Source organism: Pyxicephalus adspersus, chromosome 5, assembly GCF_032062135.1.
Source record: "Pyxicephalus adspersus chromosome 5, UCB_Pads_2.0, whole genome shotgun sequence".
In the NCBI taxonomy this organism is placed as follows: Eukaryota; Metazoa; Chordata; class Amphibia; order Anura; family Pyxicephalidae; genus Pyxicephalus; species Pyxicephalus adspersus.
In genome coordinates this window covers 80,713,453-80,734,412 of record NC_092862.1, presented here as the reverse complement: position 1 = coordinate 80,734,412, position 20,960 = coordinate 80,713,453, and the positions used below count along the sequence as shown (strand labels likewise).

The 20,960-nt window shown below is 37.6% G+C and overlaps 1 protein-coding gene and 1 long non-coding RNA gene across 2 annotated transcripts in view; one reads left to right on the top strand and one right to left on the bottom strand.

Moving 5' to 3' along the window:
- Window positions 1-13,094, bottom strand: part of ICE1 (interactor of little elongation complex ELL subunit 1) — a 45,579-nt gene extending 32,485 nt beyond the window's left edge. Inside the window, 7 exon segments of the mRNA XM_072411930.1 lie at window positions 1,382-1,458; window positions 2,498-2,606; window positions 5,488-5,506; window positions 7,161-7,195; window positions 9,007-9,065; window positions 11,022-11,177; window positions 12,991-13,094. Of these exon segments, the coding sequence (XP_072268031.1) occupies window positions 1,382-1,458; window positions 2,498-2,606; window positions 5,488-5,506; window positions 7,161-7,195; window positions 9,007-9,065; window positions 11,022-11,108 (386 nt within the window). The 5' untranslated portion in view covers window positions 11,109-11,177; window positions 12,991-13,094.
- A 12-nt stretch (window positions 13,095-13,106) lies between these two features.
- On the top strand, window positions 13,107-18,195 carry LOC140331164 (uncharacterized). The gene is made up of 2 exons (XR_011920870.1): window positions 13,107-13,203; window positions 14,702-18,195. It is a non-coding gene; the product is annotated as an uncharacterized lncRNA (long non-coding RNA).
- Window positions 18,196-20,960: the final 2,765 nt, after the last annotated feature.

Below are 20,960 nucleotides of genomic sequence, written 5' to 3'. Positions count from 1 at the left end.
ACACTACATGACAAACAGATAAATAGGGGAATGCCACCAAAATCAGATTTCAAATCTCAATTTAGCTTAGCCTTTACAAGTGCATTATGGCATTAAAAGAGCATAATCATATTACTTTGGCTCCCTTTCCCTTTTGTAAAAAAATGCAAACCCAAAGTAGCTGAAAAGTTATTGCCCAATCATAAACAAAGCAGCGGATCAACTGGAAAATGCTACAGCCCGCATTTTTTCAATTTGAAAATATTTTATGAAACAAAAATAAGGAACAGCACATCCTTATTTTTGATGCTGCATGTTTTGGTTTGATTTTAGTTTTAATTTAAAGCGCACCACATGACTGCAGCAGTGCATTTAGGGGTCATGAACAACGAATGACAACCAAGTTTCTACACGTTGACGCAATGCAATAGTGTGGGAGAGCCGCTAGTAAGTCACTTACATGGAAAACATAGTCAGCTGTTTAGAACACTTAAAGCTCAGCTATTTTTTCAGTTACAGCAGAACTATCCATCACCCAAATTTTTACTTTACATAAAAGGGTAGACAACCCTTTTATATAAAGCGCTCTTTTTCCCCCATTTATACAGAAGGGCTACCTCCCCTGATTTCACTCCTGCAAAGTGCAAGATCGGGTTATATAGGAAGAAGCTGAAAGAAGAATAAAGAAGATGGTGGCGCCAGGCACTTTCTTTGCGCCGGGACGTAGGCAGATTACACAACGCCATGGGCCAAAATCCAGGAAGCTCCAGAGGGATCTGTCAAAGTAGAGGTGAGTTTTATTATTTGGTTTAGTTTGGCTTTAAAGTTTGCCAAACACATTTCAGGCATGCCAAACGTTCAGACCTGAGGTTTTTTCAAGCATGTTTGAGCGGCTTTACTACTTAAAAATGCTTGCAAAAATAGTTAACATAGGTCTGTTCAATATCCTTGCAATTTCCTGGACACTTAATGCTGTGTCCTGGTCGGTTTGGCCAAAAAGACTTATACAGGCATCTGCAACTGCCTAGTTTTGCTTTGTTTTTTTTTTAACTAGACTTTATAAATATTATTAATAATGAAAAAAAAAGGACTAAAAACACCTATACTGGCAGTTGCAAATGCCTGCTTACAAAAAAGGTGTTTTTACCTAAAAATAATCCTAGGAGCCTAGCTGTGAATAGAAGGTGTTCAGGAGTAGTAACTTCCGTGTTTTTGTTCTGCAGGTCTGAACAAACACTTATTTTAAAAAGAGAACAGTAATACTTATCTACTAAGATAGAGAAAGTTGCTTTCAGTTTGGAAGCAATGATTGTTCTGCAGAGGTACAACAAATCTGGTTTAGCTTGAACTCATTGGGGTTTATTGGACCTCTGCAAAGAGAGTAAAAGAAGAGAATACATACACTATATCGCACTTTTTGCATTCTTCTTGAACACTGACAATTTCCAGTTGCGGCTTCGGAACAATGTCTACAGTAGACTGTAAAATATGAAATTACATAAATAAAAATCAATATAATATACAATGCTGTATATCAAGTAATCAGGGATGCAATTACAATAACATGCAATTACAAACGTCCTGCTTTAGGCTATTTACACACGTGCAACAATTGTCAATCTTTCATGATGCTTTCCAATGACAAAAGACTGCATGATGCATGAACGAGTGCTATACATTCAGCCCAATCCTGCTCTATGGAGGGAAGAGGGGGGAGAATGACGGAGCGGCACCCCGCTGCACTCTCTCCCCTTCGCTCTCATTACAATCGTTCCTAGTCCCTTTATCTGCCAGGACAGTCGTCTAGAAGACGAACACTGTACACACGCCAGATTCTCATCCACAATAATCGGACGAGAATCATCTGACATGTGTACGCAGCCTTAATCAAAGGAATCTGCGATTCTTGTTTTTGTGGGGAAGGGTTAAAAAAGTCTATCAGGTTTAAAAATTCTAAAGCCCAAGAAAAAAATGATATTTATTATAGCGTAGTAGTCCTTAAATATTAGTGGCAGAATGTATCCCTATTTCAGGCTTTTTTCCTATTTTGCTTTTTTTAACTTCTGCAATCCACAATGAATACACTTCCTGTCCATAATCTCACACTAAACTGAATCTATGAAGGAGTACCATTGTTACCCTAAGACAGAAAAGGGGTTAGAACTACTGAACACCACTCATCATCACCTCTCTGAAACAAGGGTTAGTTTTCTGTAGTTCCTCAAAGGTAAAAAGGACAGGACTTATCCAAACTGCTTGATATCACTGTTCTGGGTTCATAGGCCACAGGGCAGCACTATAATTACTGGCAGGATCAACAGGTCAATATTTACAATTATCATATAGATATGACAACATTTTTAATGGCATATTTATAAGAGCAAAAAAAAAAAAAAAAAAAAAAAGGACACGTGTACGTTAAATGAATGCATTTTGATGGATGACAACTTCATTGATTATACTGAATGCAAACAGGTACTGTACCACAAAAAATAAAAGGTTAAAAAACAATGCATACTGTCTTTTCTTCCAGTTCAAGTTTTAAAGATTTAAGTTGTTCTTTTTGTTCCCAGGGGGATATCTTCTGTAACATTTGTTCTAGTTGACATCTCAGAGTTTTATTCTCTCTAAAACAGGATGAACAAAAACACAATATTTAAAATGTTGACAGAATGGGGCAGATTTATTGAATAAAAAAAAATATGGCTAAAATCTAAGTCCTCATTCTTTTGTTAATAGTTTAGCTTAAAAAAATGAGTTACATAAAGTGAAAACACTTTATTGACAGTTTTTAATGAAACTAACATTTTGGTAGATGAAAAGCAACTCTCCTCTAGAGCTTCTTAGCTATTTCGAAACATGGGGTACTCTGTTACGAAAACTGCAACTTCCTACAGCAAACTAGTGCTTGGTCATATCACCTCCCACACTTACAATGAGGGCAAGAAGTATTTGATCCCCTGCTGATTTTGTACGTTTGCCCTCTGAAAAAGAAAAGACCAGTCTATAATTGTAATGGTAGGTTTATTGTAGGTGTGAGACAGAACAACAACAAAAGAACCCCCAAAACCCCAGTGCTCAAAGGTCAGAGCTTGATGTGAATTGTAATGAGTTAAATAAGTATTTGATCCCCTATCAACCAGCAAGATTTCAGGATCTCAGGTGTCTTCACTGTATGCAGGTAAATAGCTGAGATTAGGAGCACCCTCTGAAAGGGAGTGCTTCTAATCCAAGCTTGTTACAATACCTGTATAAAAGACATCTGTCCACAAAAGCAATCAATCAGATTCCAAACTAGCCACCATGGCCAAGACCATAGAGCTGTCCAAGGAAGTCAGGGACAAGATTGTAGACACACACAAGGCTGGACTGGGCTACAAGACTATCACCAACCAGCTTGGTGAGAAGGTGAAATCTTCCTCGGTCTGGGGCTCCATGCAAGATCTCCCCTCATGGAGTTGCAATGATCATGAGAACAGTGAAAAAGCTACCCAGAACTACACGGAGGGAACTGGTCAATGATCTCAGCGCAGCTAGGACCATAGTCACCAAGAAAACAATTGGTAACACACTGTGCTGTGAAGGCCTGAAATCTTGCAGAGCCCCCTGCTCAAGATAGCACATGTACAGGACTGTCTGCAGTTTGCCAATGAACATCTGAATGATCCAGAGGAGAACTGCGTGAAAGTGTTGTGGTCAGATGAGACTAAAATTGAGCTCTTTGGCATCAACTCAACTCGCCGTGTTTGAAAGAAGAGGAATGCTGCCTATGACACCAAGAACACCATCCCCAGCGTCAAACATGGAGGTGGATACATTATGCTTTGGGGATGTTTTTCTGCTAAAGGGATAGAACACCTTCATGGCATCGAAGGGACAATGGACGGGGCCATGTACTGTCAAATCTTGGGTGGGCACCTCAGGCAGGGCATTGAAAATGGGTCATGGATGGGTATTCCAGCATGGCAATGACCCAAAACACACGGCCAATGCAACGAAGGACCAGACCCAGCCCAGCCACCTTAATTCCATAGAAAATCTGTGGAGGGAGCTGAAAGTTGGAGTTGCCAAACATCAGCCTCAAAACCTTACTGACTATGAGAGGATCTGCAAAGAGGAGTGGGACAAAATCCCTCCTGAGATGTGTGCAAACCTAGTGGCCAACTACAAGAAACATTTGACCTGTGATTGCCAACAAAGGGTTTGCCACCAAGTACTAAGTGATCTTTTTGCGAAGGAATCAAATACTTATTTCACGCATTACAATGCACATCAAGCTCTGACTTTTGAGCACTGGGTTTTTGAGGGTTCTTTTGCTAGATTGGTCATTTCTTTGTCAGAGGGCAACGTACAAAATCAGCAGGTGATCAAAAACTTCTTTCCCTCACTGTAATTGTTTAAGCGGACCTAAGCGAAATTTTTTACTTTACATAAAAGGGTAGACAACCCTTTTATGGAAGGTAAAAATTAGCTTTTTTTGGGGGGGGGGGGGGGGGGGGGTTAAAACCCTGCTGCAGCAGTAAAGAGAAAATGGGAGCACAGCAGTAAAGAGAGAATGGGAGTGCAGAAGTTCAGACAGAAGCTTGCGCAGAAGTATCAGACAGAAGCCACAGAAGCATGCGCAGAAGTATCAGACAGAAGCCACAGACACAGAATGGGAGTGCAGAGCCTCCTGGGATACCCAAGTCACGCATCCCAGGAGGCTCTGCACTCCCATTCTGTGTCTGTGGCTTCTGTCTGATACTTCTGCGCATGCCCGATGAAAGAGCTTTTTCTTCACACAGCGAGATCATCATTCTTTTTCCCCATTACCAGCAGGCTACATCATCGGATGTGCAATGTGCAATGTGAGATCGGGTGATGTATGCAAAGCCGAAAGAAAAAAAAAAAAAAAAAAAAAAAAAAGATGGTGGCGCCCTGTACTTGGTACAAAGCCGAATAACGGGACCCAATCCAGAAAAGCTCTGGAGGGATTGAGAGAACTGCGGAAATAAAGGTAAGAGAGATTTTGTGTTTTTTTTTTTTTAAGTTTAGTTTTGCTTTAAATGAGGATGCCCGGTAAAGCCAAAATTACTGATTGGGGTAGCAATCGCCAATTTGTTTGATAACTCAAGGCATTCAAAACAAGGAACTGTGGTTTCAAAGGCTCTCAATCATTCTTGGAATAGGAAAAGATGAAGTATTTGCAAATGAGTTACACTAAAGTCACTGAATTTCTAGATTGGATTTACCCCTAAATTTGCTGGCAGATGTTCATATTACAATGAAAATATGTATTAAATAAGGCAAGTTAAAGCACTCCAGTAAAGTTTTTCTTTTAATATGAATTTCATAAAACAGAAGGTTTTTATAGAGCCTTGTTATTAGTGTGCAATACTAATTAGTTATTCATCAAACTTGGGACCTTGTAAATTGCTTTTAGTACTTAAGGAAAAAAAAAAATACATGAGAATTATAAATATATTGTCTTATTACATGTACATTTGATTACAGTAGAAGTTTATTTACCTTTCTGCATCCTGTAGATGTATTAACTTTAGTTAAGAAGAATACAATATTTAAAGCATTTAGGCTAGTGTCAGACGATTTACATATCATGTCTTTTATTTATTAAAAGCTTTTGTGGAAATTACATAACTAAGGAGTAAAGGTGACCCCACCTCACATGTGTTTTAGATAGGAGCCAACCCCCTAAATCATAGTATATGAAAAGAAAGCAAAGGAAAGCAAGGGTTTTGTGCGGCAAATCAAAGTTATATTGTAAGTAAAAAGTTGCATGAAAGCACAACTTTCATATATAAACATTATACAATAATTTTTTTCTGTTTTTTTTCCATTTTTGTCATGGTATGTAGGACCAGTTAACTAGACAAAATGATCTCTAAGCGGTAACGAAAAAACGTCTCTTATCCCGATGCCGATAGGCTTCTTCAGGGGATGTGCAGAGACCGTTTAAACAATGGATAACCGTGATAATTTTTCATAGAAAGGAAGAAATCCTTATTGGTTGGATGTGATCCAGATAAACTCAAGCAGAAAAGTGGCTAGGAAGCAGTTAAAGTGAGTTGTGCCAAACCGAGTGTCAGGCTGAATGCAGCTAGCTGCTAGTCAGCTGCTTTCAGCCTGACACTCAGTCACATCCCCTGAAAAAACCGGCGAAACGCATCGGGACAAGAAATTTTTCTGTTACCACTTAGGAATCTTTTTGTCTACTTAATTGGTCCGACATCCCATGACAATAATGGTAAGAATTTATTGGAAAAGATGGAAAAGAATTTATTGTATAAAAGATGTACTTTCATCCAACTTTTTACCTACAATATAACTTTGATTTGCCGCACAACAACCTTTTCTTTGCTTTCTCATATACATTGTGAGGAAATTACACAGCTGCTGACCATACGGCATACATCACTAGTGATTTTTAACACCCTAGACATTTCAAGTTCAACAATATTATAATTTCATCTGTATAAGTGGGGCATGCACATACTTTGCCAATATATCTACAATTATAGGGCAGCGATTTGCTATTCGGAAAACATGCAAGAAAAGATGTGCAAATTATTTACGGCGTGCTGTAAAAGCAGGCAACATTCCACCTAGCTACGCAATTACAATAGAATCAACAAATCCCAGTTCAAGCAAACTATACGACAATATGGGCAAAAGAAGCAGACACAAATAAAAAAGCATAATAAGGAGAGTACAATACCAGAAAAGAGAATAGGGAAAAGTGGTGCATGAGCCATTAAGGTGTAAAGAAAATTGTATGCAATCCACAATACTGTAGTATTATAAAATTTGTAATAGAGGCTTAGATGACAAGTACACAAAAAGAGGTTTGGGTATGTAAAAGCTGGGGATCATGTCTTGCAATAATGATTTTGAGGAAAAATATCCCCAAAGAACCTCGATACTATTTTAATGCATTTTCCTCTAATCTCCTAGATTGTAAACTCTCCTCCTCCTGTGTCACTGTCTGTCATTTGCAATCCCTATTTAATGTATAGAGCTGCTAAAAATGTTGGCGCTATATAAATCATGTTTAGTATTATTATTTAAATAATAGTTATCATCATTGTTTACAGACTGCACAATGGGTATGGTTTTGTACACTTTTTGATAATAAAATATCCTAAAATAATGCAAAACATTTAAAAAATATATTTAAAGGATATCGTCACACTTCTGTTGATACTCGGCAAGTAGTTGGCTGCAAAACAGGAAAAAAACACAATATTAAGGTGTCATGATTAAACATATACATTTAATTTGATGCATCCTCACATGTATTTACTTATATACTATTATTTGTTAAACTTAATACACAAAAATTTGAGATGCTGAAAAAAAACAGTAACAAAAATTTGGGTCACAGACTGCAGATATAAATACTAACATGATGTGTTAACAACAAAATGATCACTATGATCCAGTTGGATAATTTGAATCTTTAGGCATTACCAGTAGCAATGTTTTCTAGGAAATTTTGCGTATTAAAAATCTCATTCCCCTCCTATAGCTAGTATTACAGATTTCCATGACAGTGTGGCCAAATAAAATATGTTCAAATAAATTCTCAGCTGTGTCACAACATTGAACACTGATTTAGCATACAAATTCATTTTTTTTTTTTTTTTTTTTTTTTTACAAAGATGGCTAATGTTTTAGACACAAATTAGCAGCTTTCATAATTGGCTTTTTTCATAATTTTCAGGATTTCATAATTGAGGGCTATAAACTGAAAAATGTTGCCCCAGAATATGAGAACTCCAGAGGTATCACAAGAAAATCACATGGTTAGTAATATGGCCCAGAAAGGTCTTTGGGAATACTGTCCCAGAGAAATGTTGAAGGACTGACTGATCAATCCAGATCTAAGAGTAAAGCCACATACACACTTGCAATTATAGTTGCTGGAAAGGATCTTTCACGATCCTTCCCAATGACTAAGCACTCCACGATGCATGAACAATGCTGTACATACAGCAGCATTCTGCTCTATGCAGAGAGAAGGGGGAGAACGACATATCGGCACCCCGCTGCGTGCTCTCCCTCTTCACTTGCATTACAATCGTTCGTCGTTCATCGCCTGTGGATCCGCCAGGACGGTCATTCGTATGATGATGAACAACGCACGCTGTACACACTTCAGCTTCTCGTCAGATATCGGCCCTGAGCTGATTATCGGACTACAACCATTGGAAGTGTGTACGTAGCTTAACAGGGAAGGGAGAAGTCCATCTTGATACCTCTGCATACTCAGTCTTCCGGTGTCATTAGAATTTCATCCAGGGCAGACCCAAATAAGTATTATTACCAAAGACCAAAGTCTGCTATAAATTCTAAAGACTCCAAGAGACAAAGGTTTACAATTTTCTGGGAGATATTTGCAAGTGACTTAATTCATGTTGTAACAGCATGCGAAAGCATATTCAAAACAAGGGTTGCACAAGCGACCAGGTCAACCATATACAAGAAAACACAGTAAGGTATAGATAACCTGTACATATAGGGGAAGCCTAGAGACAACAGATAATTCATAAAGAAAGTAATTAACAAGGCTGCTAGTGATCATGGGAGACAAGTGGGGGAGTTATTCTTCAAGAGTCTTAAAAAGTGGCCTAATTTTTTTTTTATGCCACTCCATGCATCAAGTGATTAAAGCATCATCAATCAAAGCCGCTGACAGAGTAAAATTCTCTTACAATTATATATCTAATTAAATTTTTTTTTTCTAAAAAAAAATTTCTGAATTTAGGTCTGCTTTAAGCTAGGTGTTATTGCATCAATGAGAAAGAAATTATTACAATGTTTTTGACCTGTAAAATAACAACAAACATGCATTTCAACTTAGTATTTACTTGTATTCAATATTAAAAAAGCACAAATTTTCAAATGACAATAACTGTATACAATGTCATTGTTATACTTTTACTTAATTATGTACTTAAAAAAAAAAAACATTCTAAAAAGAGACAAAATGCAACAATATACAGTTTTTAAAATAGAACTTTTACTTACTCTGAATCAATTATCTTTTGCTTTAGACCTATTAATGCTGCAACATATTCATTCAAACTCTGCAATAAGAAAAATAGCAGGTTGTTAGGATATTTGCACTTCAGTAAGCCAGGACATATTACTGTACGTACAACACTACAGGTAGTCCACAGGTTAAGAATATCCAACCCCTGCTTGCTCCTGTGCAGAACGGAGGCTTGGAGCGGTTTGCATGACTTGCAGAAGAAATCTTTTGCTAAACACAGTGAGGTTATGAGTGATCTTAAAAACTGAGCTCTTTCTGCAGCCTCTTATAACTCTTTAATGACCAAGACAAACTCTGCAGTTATTTCTTTTTGCATATCAAAGCACAGCTTGCTCCAGAAGTTAATGATAGTCTAGGCTCCATAAAGATGTAATTTTTCTTTGTGATTAACTCACAGTGAGGATTTTGCATTGCATTGATTTTTGCATTTATTAAAATAATGTACCTGTTCTGACTTACAAACAAATTAAACTTACGAACAAACCTACAGTCCCCATCTCATATGTAACCCGGGGACTACCTGTATATGATACTTTATAGCTTAGTGTCAGACCAAATCTAGTAAACTTGGTCTGTATCCAGCTTTAAAAAAAAATAAAGAACTACTGATTTTTTATGATGCAGAGGATATTTAAATATATAAAAGTCTGAAAATCTAATAGTGTGCATTTTGGTCATCAGAGCTTCCAGACAAATCTTTAGTTTCGCTAGACACAGACTCCCTTTTTGAACATTTGACAGCTACACAAATATAACAAATACCATTTTCTCTAAAGAGATTTCCGAGCTGGGAATACATTTTACTACAATATGTAATTCAACACAAAAAATGGACAATGTGATAACTGTGATGAACAGAATAACCATGTAATTAAAGAGGAACTAATCGCAAAATAAACAAAACACACCTTTGATCCCGCAGATCTGGTTTCTTCGTTTGGGTCCCACGTTGTCCCACTATCCGTTCTCTGAGCTGGGCACCACCCACTTCTTCACCCTTCTTCCAGGTTCTTCGTACGTCACCCGATCTCGCTTTGTGCAGGGGTGAGATCGGGTGACATAGATTGAGAAAAAGATTTGAAAAGAAGAGTGAGATCAGCAATTTTGTATCTCCCATTAAAGAATGGGCCAAGAGTCTTCTGGGATGCTTGACGTATGTATTCCGGGAGTAGCTGCACCTTAAAAAAGGGGGGGGGTTGCACTTAAATTCTCTTATCTTATATAAAGGGGTTTTCTGCCCTTTTATGAAAAGTAAAAATTTTTGAGTTTAGGTCCGCTTTAAGTGTGAAAGCTAGGGGTTTTACTATTCTCTTAAATGTGGAACACTCAAAATTCTACTACTCCAACTACTACAGAAAACCTATATAACTATAAATTCAATCAAAAGTTTCAGGATGGACTATTCAGAGATACAGGTTTATCTGATCTCCAAAACAAAAGTGTAAAGTATTGCAGTTTATCAATCCTTAGGTGTGGTAGCTGCATTTGTTTTCAGCCTAAAAACTGTTTTAGCAAGTACAAAAATAACTGCTGATTCTGCATTGTCACTGAGATGATGTGAGATGACATTAAGTGAAGTGAAATGACTCTGCATCAAAAGGGGACAAGTGATGCATCAGAAATTTAAAGTAAATGAGTTAGGAATAAATGAGATGGTACATGAGATGTTGACTTTAAACCAGTGCACAAATCCTTCCTTTTGTGGGTGATTCAGGACAAGTGGGAATAGCGTTAACATACAGAATTTTCTAAATAGGAATTATTATATGGATGTTTTTTTTATTAGGCAACTCCCCGCATTTTTTTCTTTTGGTCTCAGATAGGCGAAGGTTATATAGGGTTGCAGAAGGTAAACAAACAAAAAAATATTTTTTTTTACTTATCTGGAAGTGATATAGTAGTAAGCATCTTTAAGGGGGGCAGGACACTGGTCTCTGGTTGCTGGTGTCATTTCCACCAGGTTGTACAAATGCTGTTTGATTATGTATACCTGCTGTAAGGATGTACAGTTCTGACAGGATCCTGCTGCCTCTGACGCAATTCCTGCAGCCTTTGAGTGATTCTCTCCGGGCATCATGGTGGATATTTTTGAATTTGTTGAATTGATAACATGAATTTGTTAACTACTCTTACAGGCCAGCAGAAACTAAAGCAGGAAAAAATAACACTTGTTAAACATTAGAAACAACACTACCATGCAAATCAGAATTATACTTTGCAAAAAAGTAAAATTTCTATGGCAGTCTGCTTAATCTTCTATAGTACATTTGCTAACATGTTGCAGTTGCTGGAGGAGGATGATGTGTATTCTAACATGTATGCAGCACGAAAGTAGAGATCCAATAGATAAAAACCACAACCCATTTACACACAAGATATAACTACATGTAAAATAATACACACAACAATATATATATATATATATAAATAAAAAATAAAACACACACACACAAAAAAGAGCAAAAACACATACGGATTCACTTGTGGGAATCTTCCAGGTCCAAGTGTTTTAATGGCAGTAGTTGATTCGCACCAGGGACAAACCAACTTACTTTGTAAGGACAAATTATAGCACAAGAAGGCCTTGATATCAATGGTGGAGAAAAATTGTGTATATTAGTCAGAGAAATTAAATAGAATAGAAATAAAATTGTCAGATAGTTAAGCGAGAGAAAGTTGGGTAGGAAGACTAGTACAGTGTTTCTCAAACAGGGTTCTGTGGAACCCTAGGGCTCTTCCAAAGGTTGCTGGGGGTTCCTTGAGCCAAGAGCAATTTGTACCTCTCAGGCCAATTACCACTGACACAGTTGATCTTTTAGGCTATCTGTAAGGGTGACATTCTTCCCACACTAATGTACTGTGAGTTACCACACTAATGTACTGTGCGTTGTGGATATAGTAATTATAGCAGGGGTTCTCTGAGATCTTAAAATAATTCCAAGAGTTCCCCCATTGTTAAAAGGGTTGAGAAAGACTGGTCTCAGAATTAAAAACGAATAGGAGCATGGTGCAGTAGTCAAGACTAATAATCAGTAAATACTGTCCAAACTGTGGGCAGAGGTTTACACATGCAAATAAATGTATTAATACTAAGACTGAATTGCTTGTTGACAATTTTATTAGTTGCATTACATAGATGTTAGTTTTCCCTCAATTAACTGATTGCCAACCTAAGGTTACATCTGCCAGCAATAAATAAAAATAATCCATCCAACTGTAGGCTAAATCTCCTATACAGCAGCACACAGAGTAAGCAAGGTAGGGGCAGCATTGAGAGTAAATCAGGTGTTTTGCAAATGCTGCCAAAAGCTAGCTTACAGGTAGAGAGAGCAGAAAAGGCACAAGAATGACCTGATTTCTGCAGCTTGTCCTTTACTATTTACCAGGTGATGTGCCACCTGCCAAGCTGAAGAAACCTTTGGCAGGTTAAACAGACCGTATGTATATATTCAGGAATTGTTTCCCACAAATGTTCCCCCTACCTTTCCAAGTAGGTTTAGCCCAGTCCCCATCCCAAGGCTATAATATTCTAGAATGCTTCAAGGCACTGCTTACATTTGTGCCTGTTAGCTGATCAAATTAACCATCCCTATAAATGTTTCATGTGTCACACTGCAAAAGGCAAAAACATCAGAATAAAAAGTCTGTGGCAGAGGAATACAAAGGTTGCGAGCCTTGGAGTAAGATCCATGAAAGTACAATTAGTATGGGAAGTTGTGCTAAACTTACAAAGTAATGGCAAAAAGAAGGAGAAAGCTTTGTTGGAGTATTCACACCCTTTCACAAATGTGTATGTAAACACACCTACTCTCTGCCATGGCAAGCATGGCATGGTACTATACGGTTCTTCTCCAGCCCAATCTATTTACCGATTTACGCTGTTGCACGCGGAACTCAATGTGAGACGGATCATAAGCGCAACGGGGCAAAAATACACAAATAGGAAAATTAGTTCTCACCACCTAGCTGTCTCGTTTAAGCGAATGCAGAGCCATTGCCGAAATCTGTATAAACGCTGCGGCTAGTTCCCATCCACTACAAGGACCCGGAAGTGACGGCAACCAGAGACCCGGAAGTGGGCGGGGCTTCACGCAGCAAACTTCAAGTCCGGGAAACCGCAGCTGAGAGGCAGGGAAAATGAAAAATTCTTAATATCCTCACACAGCAAACAGGTATGTGTGTGATTTATAAATTATAAGCTGTCAGGGTAATTCTGGGCTGCCATTCCCTTATAGGGCGCACTGGTAGTTCTGTAGGGGAAAAAAAGGGAGACAGGTGATGGGGCCACTGACATTGCTGGGGGATATGGAGGGTTCAGGGAATGTTAGGTGATTGGAATGCATTGCTAATATTGCAGGATAAAATGGGGCTGGTGAAGGAAGTGTCAGACAGGTGATGGGGGGAACTGGTATTGTTTCAGGGGGATATGGAAGGATGGCGAAAAGTGAGGACAGGTGTGTTGTATACTGTGTTATTGCAGGGTAATGGGGGTACAGCAGGGGGGAGACAGGTGATGGGGCACTCCTATTGTTGAGAAGAAATGGGGGTACAGGGGGGGGACAGGTGATGGGGGGCACTCCTATTGTTGTACGGTAATATGGGGGTATAGGAGAAGGAAAGACATGTAATGCGGTGTTGTGAGGTAATATGATGGTACAGGAGGGTGTGAGATGGGTGATGGGTGCACTCCTATTATTGTGAGGTAATATGGGGGTACAGGAGGGGGGTAGACAGGTGATGGGGACACTCCTATTGTTTTAAGGTGATATGGATTACAGGAGGAGGAGAGACAGGTGATAGAGGTGTACTCCTATTGTTGAGAAGAATTGGGGAGGGGGGGGGGGAGTTGATGGGGGCCACTACTATTGTTGTGAGGTGATATGTGAGTACAGGAGGGAAAGAGACAGGTGATGGGGTGCACTCCTAATATTTCAAGGTGATATGGGACTGCAGGAGGGGCGGAGACAGGTAATGTGGTGAACTCCAATTGTTGTATGGTAATATGGGGGTAGAGGAGGAGGATGAGAGACAGGTGATGCAGTGTTGTGAGGTAATATTGGGGTACATGAGGGTGTGGGACAGATGATGGGGGGCACTCCTATTGTTGTGAGGAAATGTGGGGGTGAAGGAGGGGGAAGACAGGTGATATGGGGCACTCTTATTGTATGGTAATATGGGGGTACAGGAGTAGGAGAAACAGGTGATGGGGTGCACTCCTATTGATGTGAGATAATATTGGTACAGAAGGGGGGGGGGGACATGATAAGCGGGGGACTCCTATTGTGAGTTAATATGGGGGTACAAGAAGGGGGAGAAAGGTGATGGGGTGCACTCTTATTGTGGTGAGGTAATATGGGGGTACAGGAAGAGGAGATACAGGTGATGGGGTGTACTCTTTTTGTTGAGGTAATATGGGGGTAGAGCTTAAGTGTTCATGCATCGTGTCTCCACTGGAGCCGGGCCCCTAGTTCTGCTGAGCTAGTTTCTGTACACCTGGCTACTTCAATGTTTCCTCTGTCCAGCTCCTGTGTTAACTCCTCTCGCTGTCCAGTTTGTTGGTTCCTAGACAACTTCCCTGTGCTATTCCAATGTTCCGGTCTGTCTGGATATTCCTGTGTCACCTGTGCCTCCTGTTGCTTTCAGTGTCTACTGTGTTCCCTGTGTCCACAGTGGCCCCAGCATCACTGGTGTCTGTCTCCGGGATCCCTGGCGTGTGACCTGACCTCTCTTGCTTGCTGCCTGGCTCCACCCTGGTCTTCCTCGACTATACTTCTCCTTTGTGATTTGAAACCGTGTTTTTATTGCCCACCTTGGTGTGCCCAAAGACCACAACCTGGCAGTAACCAGCGACGCAACATCCTCACCACCAGATGCTCTGGAGAAGACCTGCTTACTGCTTAGACTGTGCACCTTGGCCCTTCTCGGGGCTCACACCACCTCAGTGCAGGCTGTAGTGCACCCTAGTGGCCCTGTCTCCCTTAGCGTGACATCACAAATTACATTCATGACATGACGGCTAAATTATTAAATAATTAGTGATTGCCCAAACTTATAATTGCGAGCATGCCACATGTCTATTTATCGCACACACAACCATACACAAAACATTTTTTCTTTGGGTATTTTTTGGCTGTAACACATCTCTTAAATAAAACTCAAAACATCTAATTTATTTGGATAAGCTTGGTTATCATCCACAATAAAGATTCATCTATTTAGGCTTTGTAATTAATTACCATCAAGGCAGAGGTTGGCTCAATGTGTTTTGCAGATAAATTTAACTGCCTCATCAGGAGAGGTGGATGTTTATTGTTGATAACAGAGCTTCATGATTCCAACAAAGTCTAGTCTCGCAAAATACCCAAATAGGATCATTGATAAAGTACTTTCGCTTATAAGACCTTAAAGGAGAGAAGGACGGTGAGGAGGGGATTACCCTTTGTCCATGATAATATCAGATAAGGTAGAACCAAGCTAGCCTACTTCTTCTGATGAAGCCATTGAATTTATCAACAAAAAGTATTAAGCCAACCTCTGCTTTGGTCGTAAATTGCAAAGCCTAAATAGTCAAATTTTTCTTGCGGATGATAATTGAGCCTATAGTACAGTTCATTTGTTAATATGTTGGCATATAGCTTTTATTCAAGTTGGGTGGATGTTTTTATTATTTATGTAAATAAATAAGATGTTTTTATACAAAGTGTTTTAGAAGTAATATGTCATATGCCAAAAAAGTTCCTTAACAAACAAAAAATGTATTTTGTATATCACTGTTTATTGGACAGATTATTAATCTGATTTAGTATGATGTCATGTCAGTGGCAACTAGGGACATTGTGGCTATCCAAGTACTAGAGGGACAATTTGACAGGTAAGTATACCTTAATGTACCAAATCATAGCTAAAGTTTAGTTCTGCTTTGACATCAATTTGATGTTAATTTTTTTTGATCTTGCTGTGCAACCATGTTATGTCTATTTCTTCAAAAACATTAAAGGGTATGCAAACTCCAACAATGATCTCCTATTTGGTACCTTTTGATTCTGTTAAATATCCAAAGAATATGGTTATTAATGTTTTGTAAGTGCAATAAAATACCTGTTAATCTTGTTTTATTAATCTTGTCTTAAGCAGAATTCTTATTATCCAGAGCTCTCCTGAGGCTATGATGTGGTCTTATCAGTTACATTGTTACCATATAATACCTTCTAGAATAGAACTCTTCATATCCATTCCAAGGTTACGTACACACTTGCAATGCTTCTTGTTCGATAATCAGCTCAGGGCCGATATCAGACTAGAATCAGGCGTGTGTACAGCGCCCGTCCACGGACAATGGACTATGAACAATCATAATGGAAGTGAACGGGGAGATCGCGGTGCTGCTCCGTCGCTCTCCCCCTCTCCTCTCCATAGAGCAGAACGGTGCTGTATGTACAGCACTCATACAACATTCATTTGTGAAAGATCCTTTCCAATGACAATTTTTGCATGTGTGTACCCAACTTTAGGGTGATAACCATGCTTCCTCAAACTCTGGTGAAAGTTTTGTCATCCAAGGATAGTAAGGACATTACTGGCAAAATCAAAAGAATAATAGATTTAGAAGAATCTGAGTAAATAAATAAATGTAGACACTATTGCTCAGACCTGGTAGTTTGCAATTTATAATCATTATTGTTGTTCTTTGGTTTAAAGACCCCCTTAAAGCAGGGGTGTCAAACTCAAATAGACAGTGGGCCAAAATGAAAAATTTGAACAAAGTTGCGGGCCGACCTTGATATTTATTGAAAAAATATCTTACAATTGAGGATGGTTGCTAATGAATGTAAACAGAGGAGGGGGCACTTGTGGGTCGTGATTGACGCACCAGCAGAGCATTCTGGGATTTGTCTTATTAGCGGTGCATGCACTGTCTACCAACAGCTTCAGTAGCCTTTTGGCCAGCTTTAGTAGACTAGTAGGTATTTTTGCGGGCCTGAGTTTGACACCCCTGCCTTAAAGGGTCTCCTGATACTATATCTGCTGCTGTACTCCTGGACTCTTTTATGATATATGATAGACCCCAGCACTTATGTCATTGCTACTGTATAATCTTTGGCCATTTACAAACTGCACAGTCACAATATTGACCTCTTACTAATTACAGACTTTACAGAAGCAAAATCAGGGATTTTTTTTTCTAGGTAAATTTATGCTTTTTCTAGCAGTTTGCAAAAGCAGATTTAAGCTGTTGCAAACAGTTGTGCAGGAATTTTTAAGCATTTGGAAATGTTTTTTACAGGCAGTTTCAATTCACAAAAATAGGAGTTGTTTCATAATTTTGCAGCCACTTATAAACACCTGAAAACACCTAGTGAGCGCCTAAATATGGTGGTTTTTAACTGCAAATCTGAACATGTCTTTATTGTTTACCACATTACTAGCAATTAGGTGTTTTTAGTGTTGGACCCCAAAGTTTCCTACTGTTATAGATTTGTAGCTGCATTTAGGAGACAACTTGTAACTACATAAAAAATGTATTCAAGCAATTGCCTTCAGTATTTTTAATTTATTTTTTTAAATATATTTTCAAATTTGTGTAGTATTGTCATTTCCCAGTAGAGCGCACTCTTGCCACAAAAATAAGTCTAATGTCTAAAAGTTTAATGTCTATTGCTATGCAAAATACAAAATTTCTATTTCCTTCATATCGTTCACTGCTCTTTAACATGTTAATTAAAGTGAAACTGGCATATGGAAACTAAAGTTTTTTTTTTATTATCTGCTTACATATATGCATATTTGCTATATAAGAACTGATCTACATTATACATGTCAAATTGAAGAATAAACAGCTAAAAAAAAAACATATAAGATGATAACCATATTCATTGTGTGTGCTGATAGGTGTAGAAGTGATTATGTTAATTATCATTGTTACTTTCTATGAAGCATTCAAAAATACTGTCAGTACAAGTTATGTCAGCAAAAGAATAGATACAAACTAATATTATTTATTTATTTGCTGTACTGATCCTAAAAGTAACACCATATGTCATTAGGCTCTAATGTTAAAACATGATTTCAATGAGCACAACATGTTTTGAACAATAATTTTTGAACATAAAAGTTTAATGCTGTGTTTTTTGTATATCATAACAATAAATTAAATTATAAAAGAACATTTTTACACTGTGGCATTTGCTTTATATACCTCTAATGCTGATGACATTCATTTGCCTGACTCCATACTATCTTCCATTAAAGTGTTTGTGTGTATATGTGTGTGTATATATATATATATATATATATATATATATATATATATATATATATGTATATATATATATATTAATCAAAAAGAACCAGAAAAAAGTTTTTTTTTGGGCTACTTATATTCAAAATTTAAACAGAATTCAATCACAACAATACAATTCGAAAATGGAAAATGGACTGCCCTTTTTATTGCATTATCTACACCATAATTTATACCTATACTTATACCTGCACTCCAAAACTATCCTCCTCACCTTTAGAAAGACTGCCCCCCCCCCCTTGGGACATTCATCCTAACAAACCAAGCAAGATTTTGGTTCTTTATATTTTTGATTATGTATATCCCAGGGGTTGGCTCTTTCTTTGTTGACTTTAACTGAACCTTAAACTGATCTCTCATCTACCTGTGTGTGTGTGTGTGTGTGAATATATATATATATATATATATATATATATATATATATATATATATAATATATATATATATATATATATATATATATATATATATATATATATATACATACATATACACAAGGGGCTGCCCCCTTCCAGATGAAATAGAAAAATGAGTGTGGGGGCATATGATAGCCTAGTATCTTAGTATGTAACTGCAAAATCAGGTCTTTGTAATTCATAAAACTTTTTTTTTATAGTGAGAAGGTGTGATGGCAGAGGCACAAGCAAGTTTCACGTCGCCGGAGTTACGGGCTGTCATGAAGTTTTTGTTTCTCCAGGGAAAGGAAGGACACCCCCAGTGTTTGTGACATCTCAGTGTGAATGTCCTTTGCTGAGTTATTGTTATGCCTCCTTTCCCTATTTACCGTGACCAGCGTTAACATATTCGCCGCCGGGATAAGGGGACATTCACTCTCCATTAAATTACAAAATGAATTGTCTAGCAATTGTATATGCTATTATAATTCTTATATGCTGTATTTTTAATATGATGTATACTTGCTTTTTATGATTCTGTGTTCATGCAATTACAAAGCTTTTTTATAATACAGGAAAAGAAAGAAAGTATGGCAGACTATTATAAAAATAGGTAGAGGGCATGTTATTAATATGAAAGCATGTAACACAATAATATTTTATTGAAATATGAGACCAAATTTTTGGGGAATATTAATATAATTATTGGTGCAGATTATTAGTATTGTAATTAGCATGAGAGCAGATTAATATAATTATTATTATTCCAATTGTTATATATTATAAATATTTTAACAGGTTCAAATTATTATTAATAAACATGGGAGCAGATTAATATAATAAAATATAGGTGCAGTTTGTTGTAATAAAAACACATAGAGGCATGCTATTTTAATTAAGATTTGGGGCAGATCCTGTTTAGAACTGTATTCATTCTATCGTATATGTTTCTGCTTTTTGAATCACTTTACCACAGTGATCACTGCTGGGAATGTGCGGTATGACAGCTAAAACTTGGTCCAACCACAAAGTTCTGATGACAGCAGGAGAAGACAAGGGAGTGGGTTGCTTGAGTTCTGAATAACAGTAAATAAACAATAAACGTAAAAAAACAAGAATTCACTCTAAACTTTTCTTAAAGTATGATCTTATTTCACCTAGGAACCTTAACATGGTGTCAGTGGGAATAAGATAAACTCCTATGTTGGTGTCTGCAGGATTTTCCTTAACATTGGAGGGTATCCATCTCATGGAGCGATTATAATTTTAGATGTTTACTACGTGAAAAGAAACTTGCATACAAAAATACCATGGTTTCATTGTTTTAGTTATAGAAAAAAAGGTAACGGTTAGACATGTTTTATCATGATTCTTTATTTAAATGATTTGGTCAGAAATGAATAATATTTCAAAAGTGTTGTTAAGTGTTAGTCTTTTTTTTTTTTTCAAAAAAGAGAGAAATGCAGCCTTGTTTTTATTTCTTGACTGATTAACAATCTGAATACTTTTATTGAGTTCAAATAGGAACTCTTGTAAGCTAATTTTTGCAAACTACATAGTGTGGTTCACAGCAGGGAAATCTTCAACAATTTTCACAGCAAGTTATTTTTGTAACAGCCTTTAATCCTTGAGTTAAAATAACATTGGCAAACAAGACATTTAACAAGATCCATTTGTGCTAGAATTCAAAGTGTGAAATTATGAATCCCTATTCCTATTCTTTTTCCTGGGAACATGTTTGATTTTTAGCAAAACAAAGACACCTTTACAAAAAGTTAAAATATTACCAATGTTTTGGCTTGTATAGGGATCTCCAGATAAAACTGTAAATAAATATTATAATCACAGTCATCTGTATATCTATAATCATCTGTATAAGCAGGAGTGTCTGAAATTTTTTTTTTTTTACAACTTTTTTTTTCAATGTTACTTATGAAAATTAAAAGCATACTCTGGTTAGTTATGGAAGGAAAAAATAAGCACAGCTTTATAATGATTTATACATTAATCAATAATTTTTTTTACGGAAGGCAGTTTGCAAACTTTTGAACACCAAAGCTTAGACGGGGGGGGGGGGGGGGACGTAGCACAAGAAACAAATCATGTAGTCTGCAGAAAGCATGCTGATGAAAGTCTTCTGGGGGGGTCTGCCTAGGGTCTGCCTATGGCCGGCAGTAGACGTGGGTGAAGTGAGCTTCCGTTCTCGGGCCAAACTATTGTGGGAGATCTATTTACT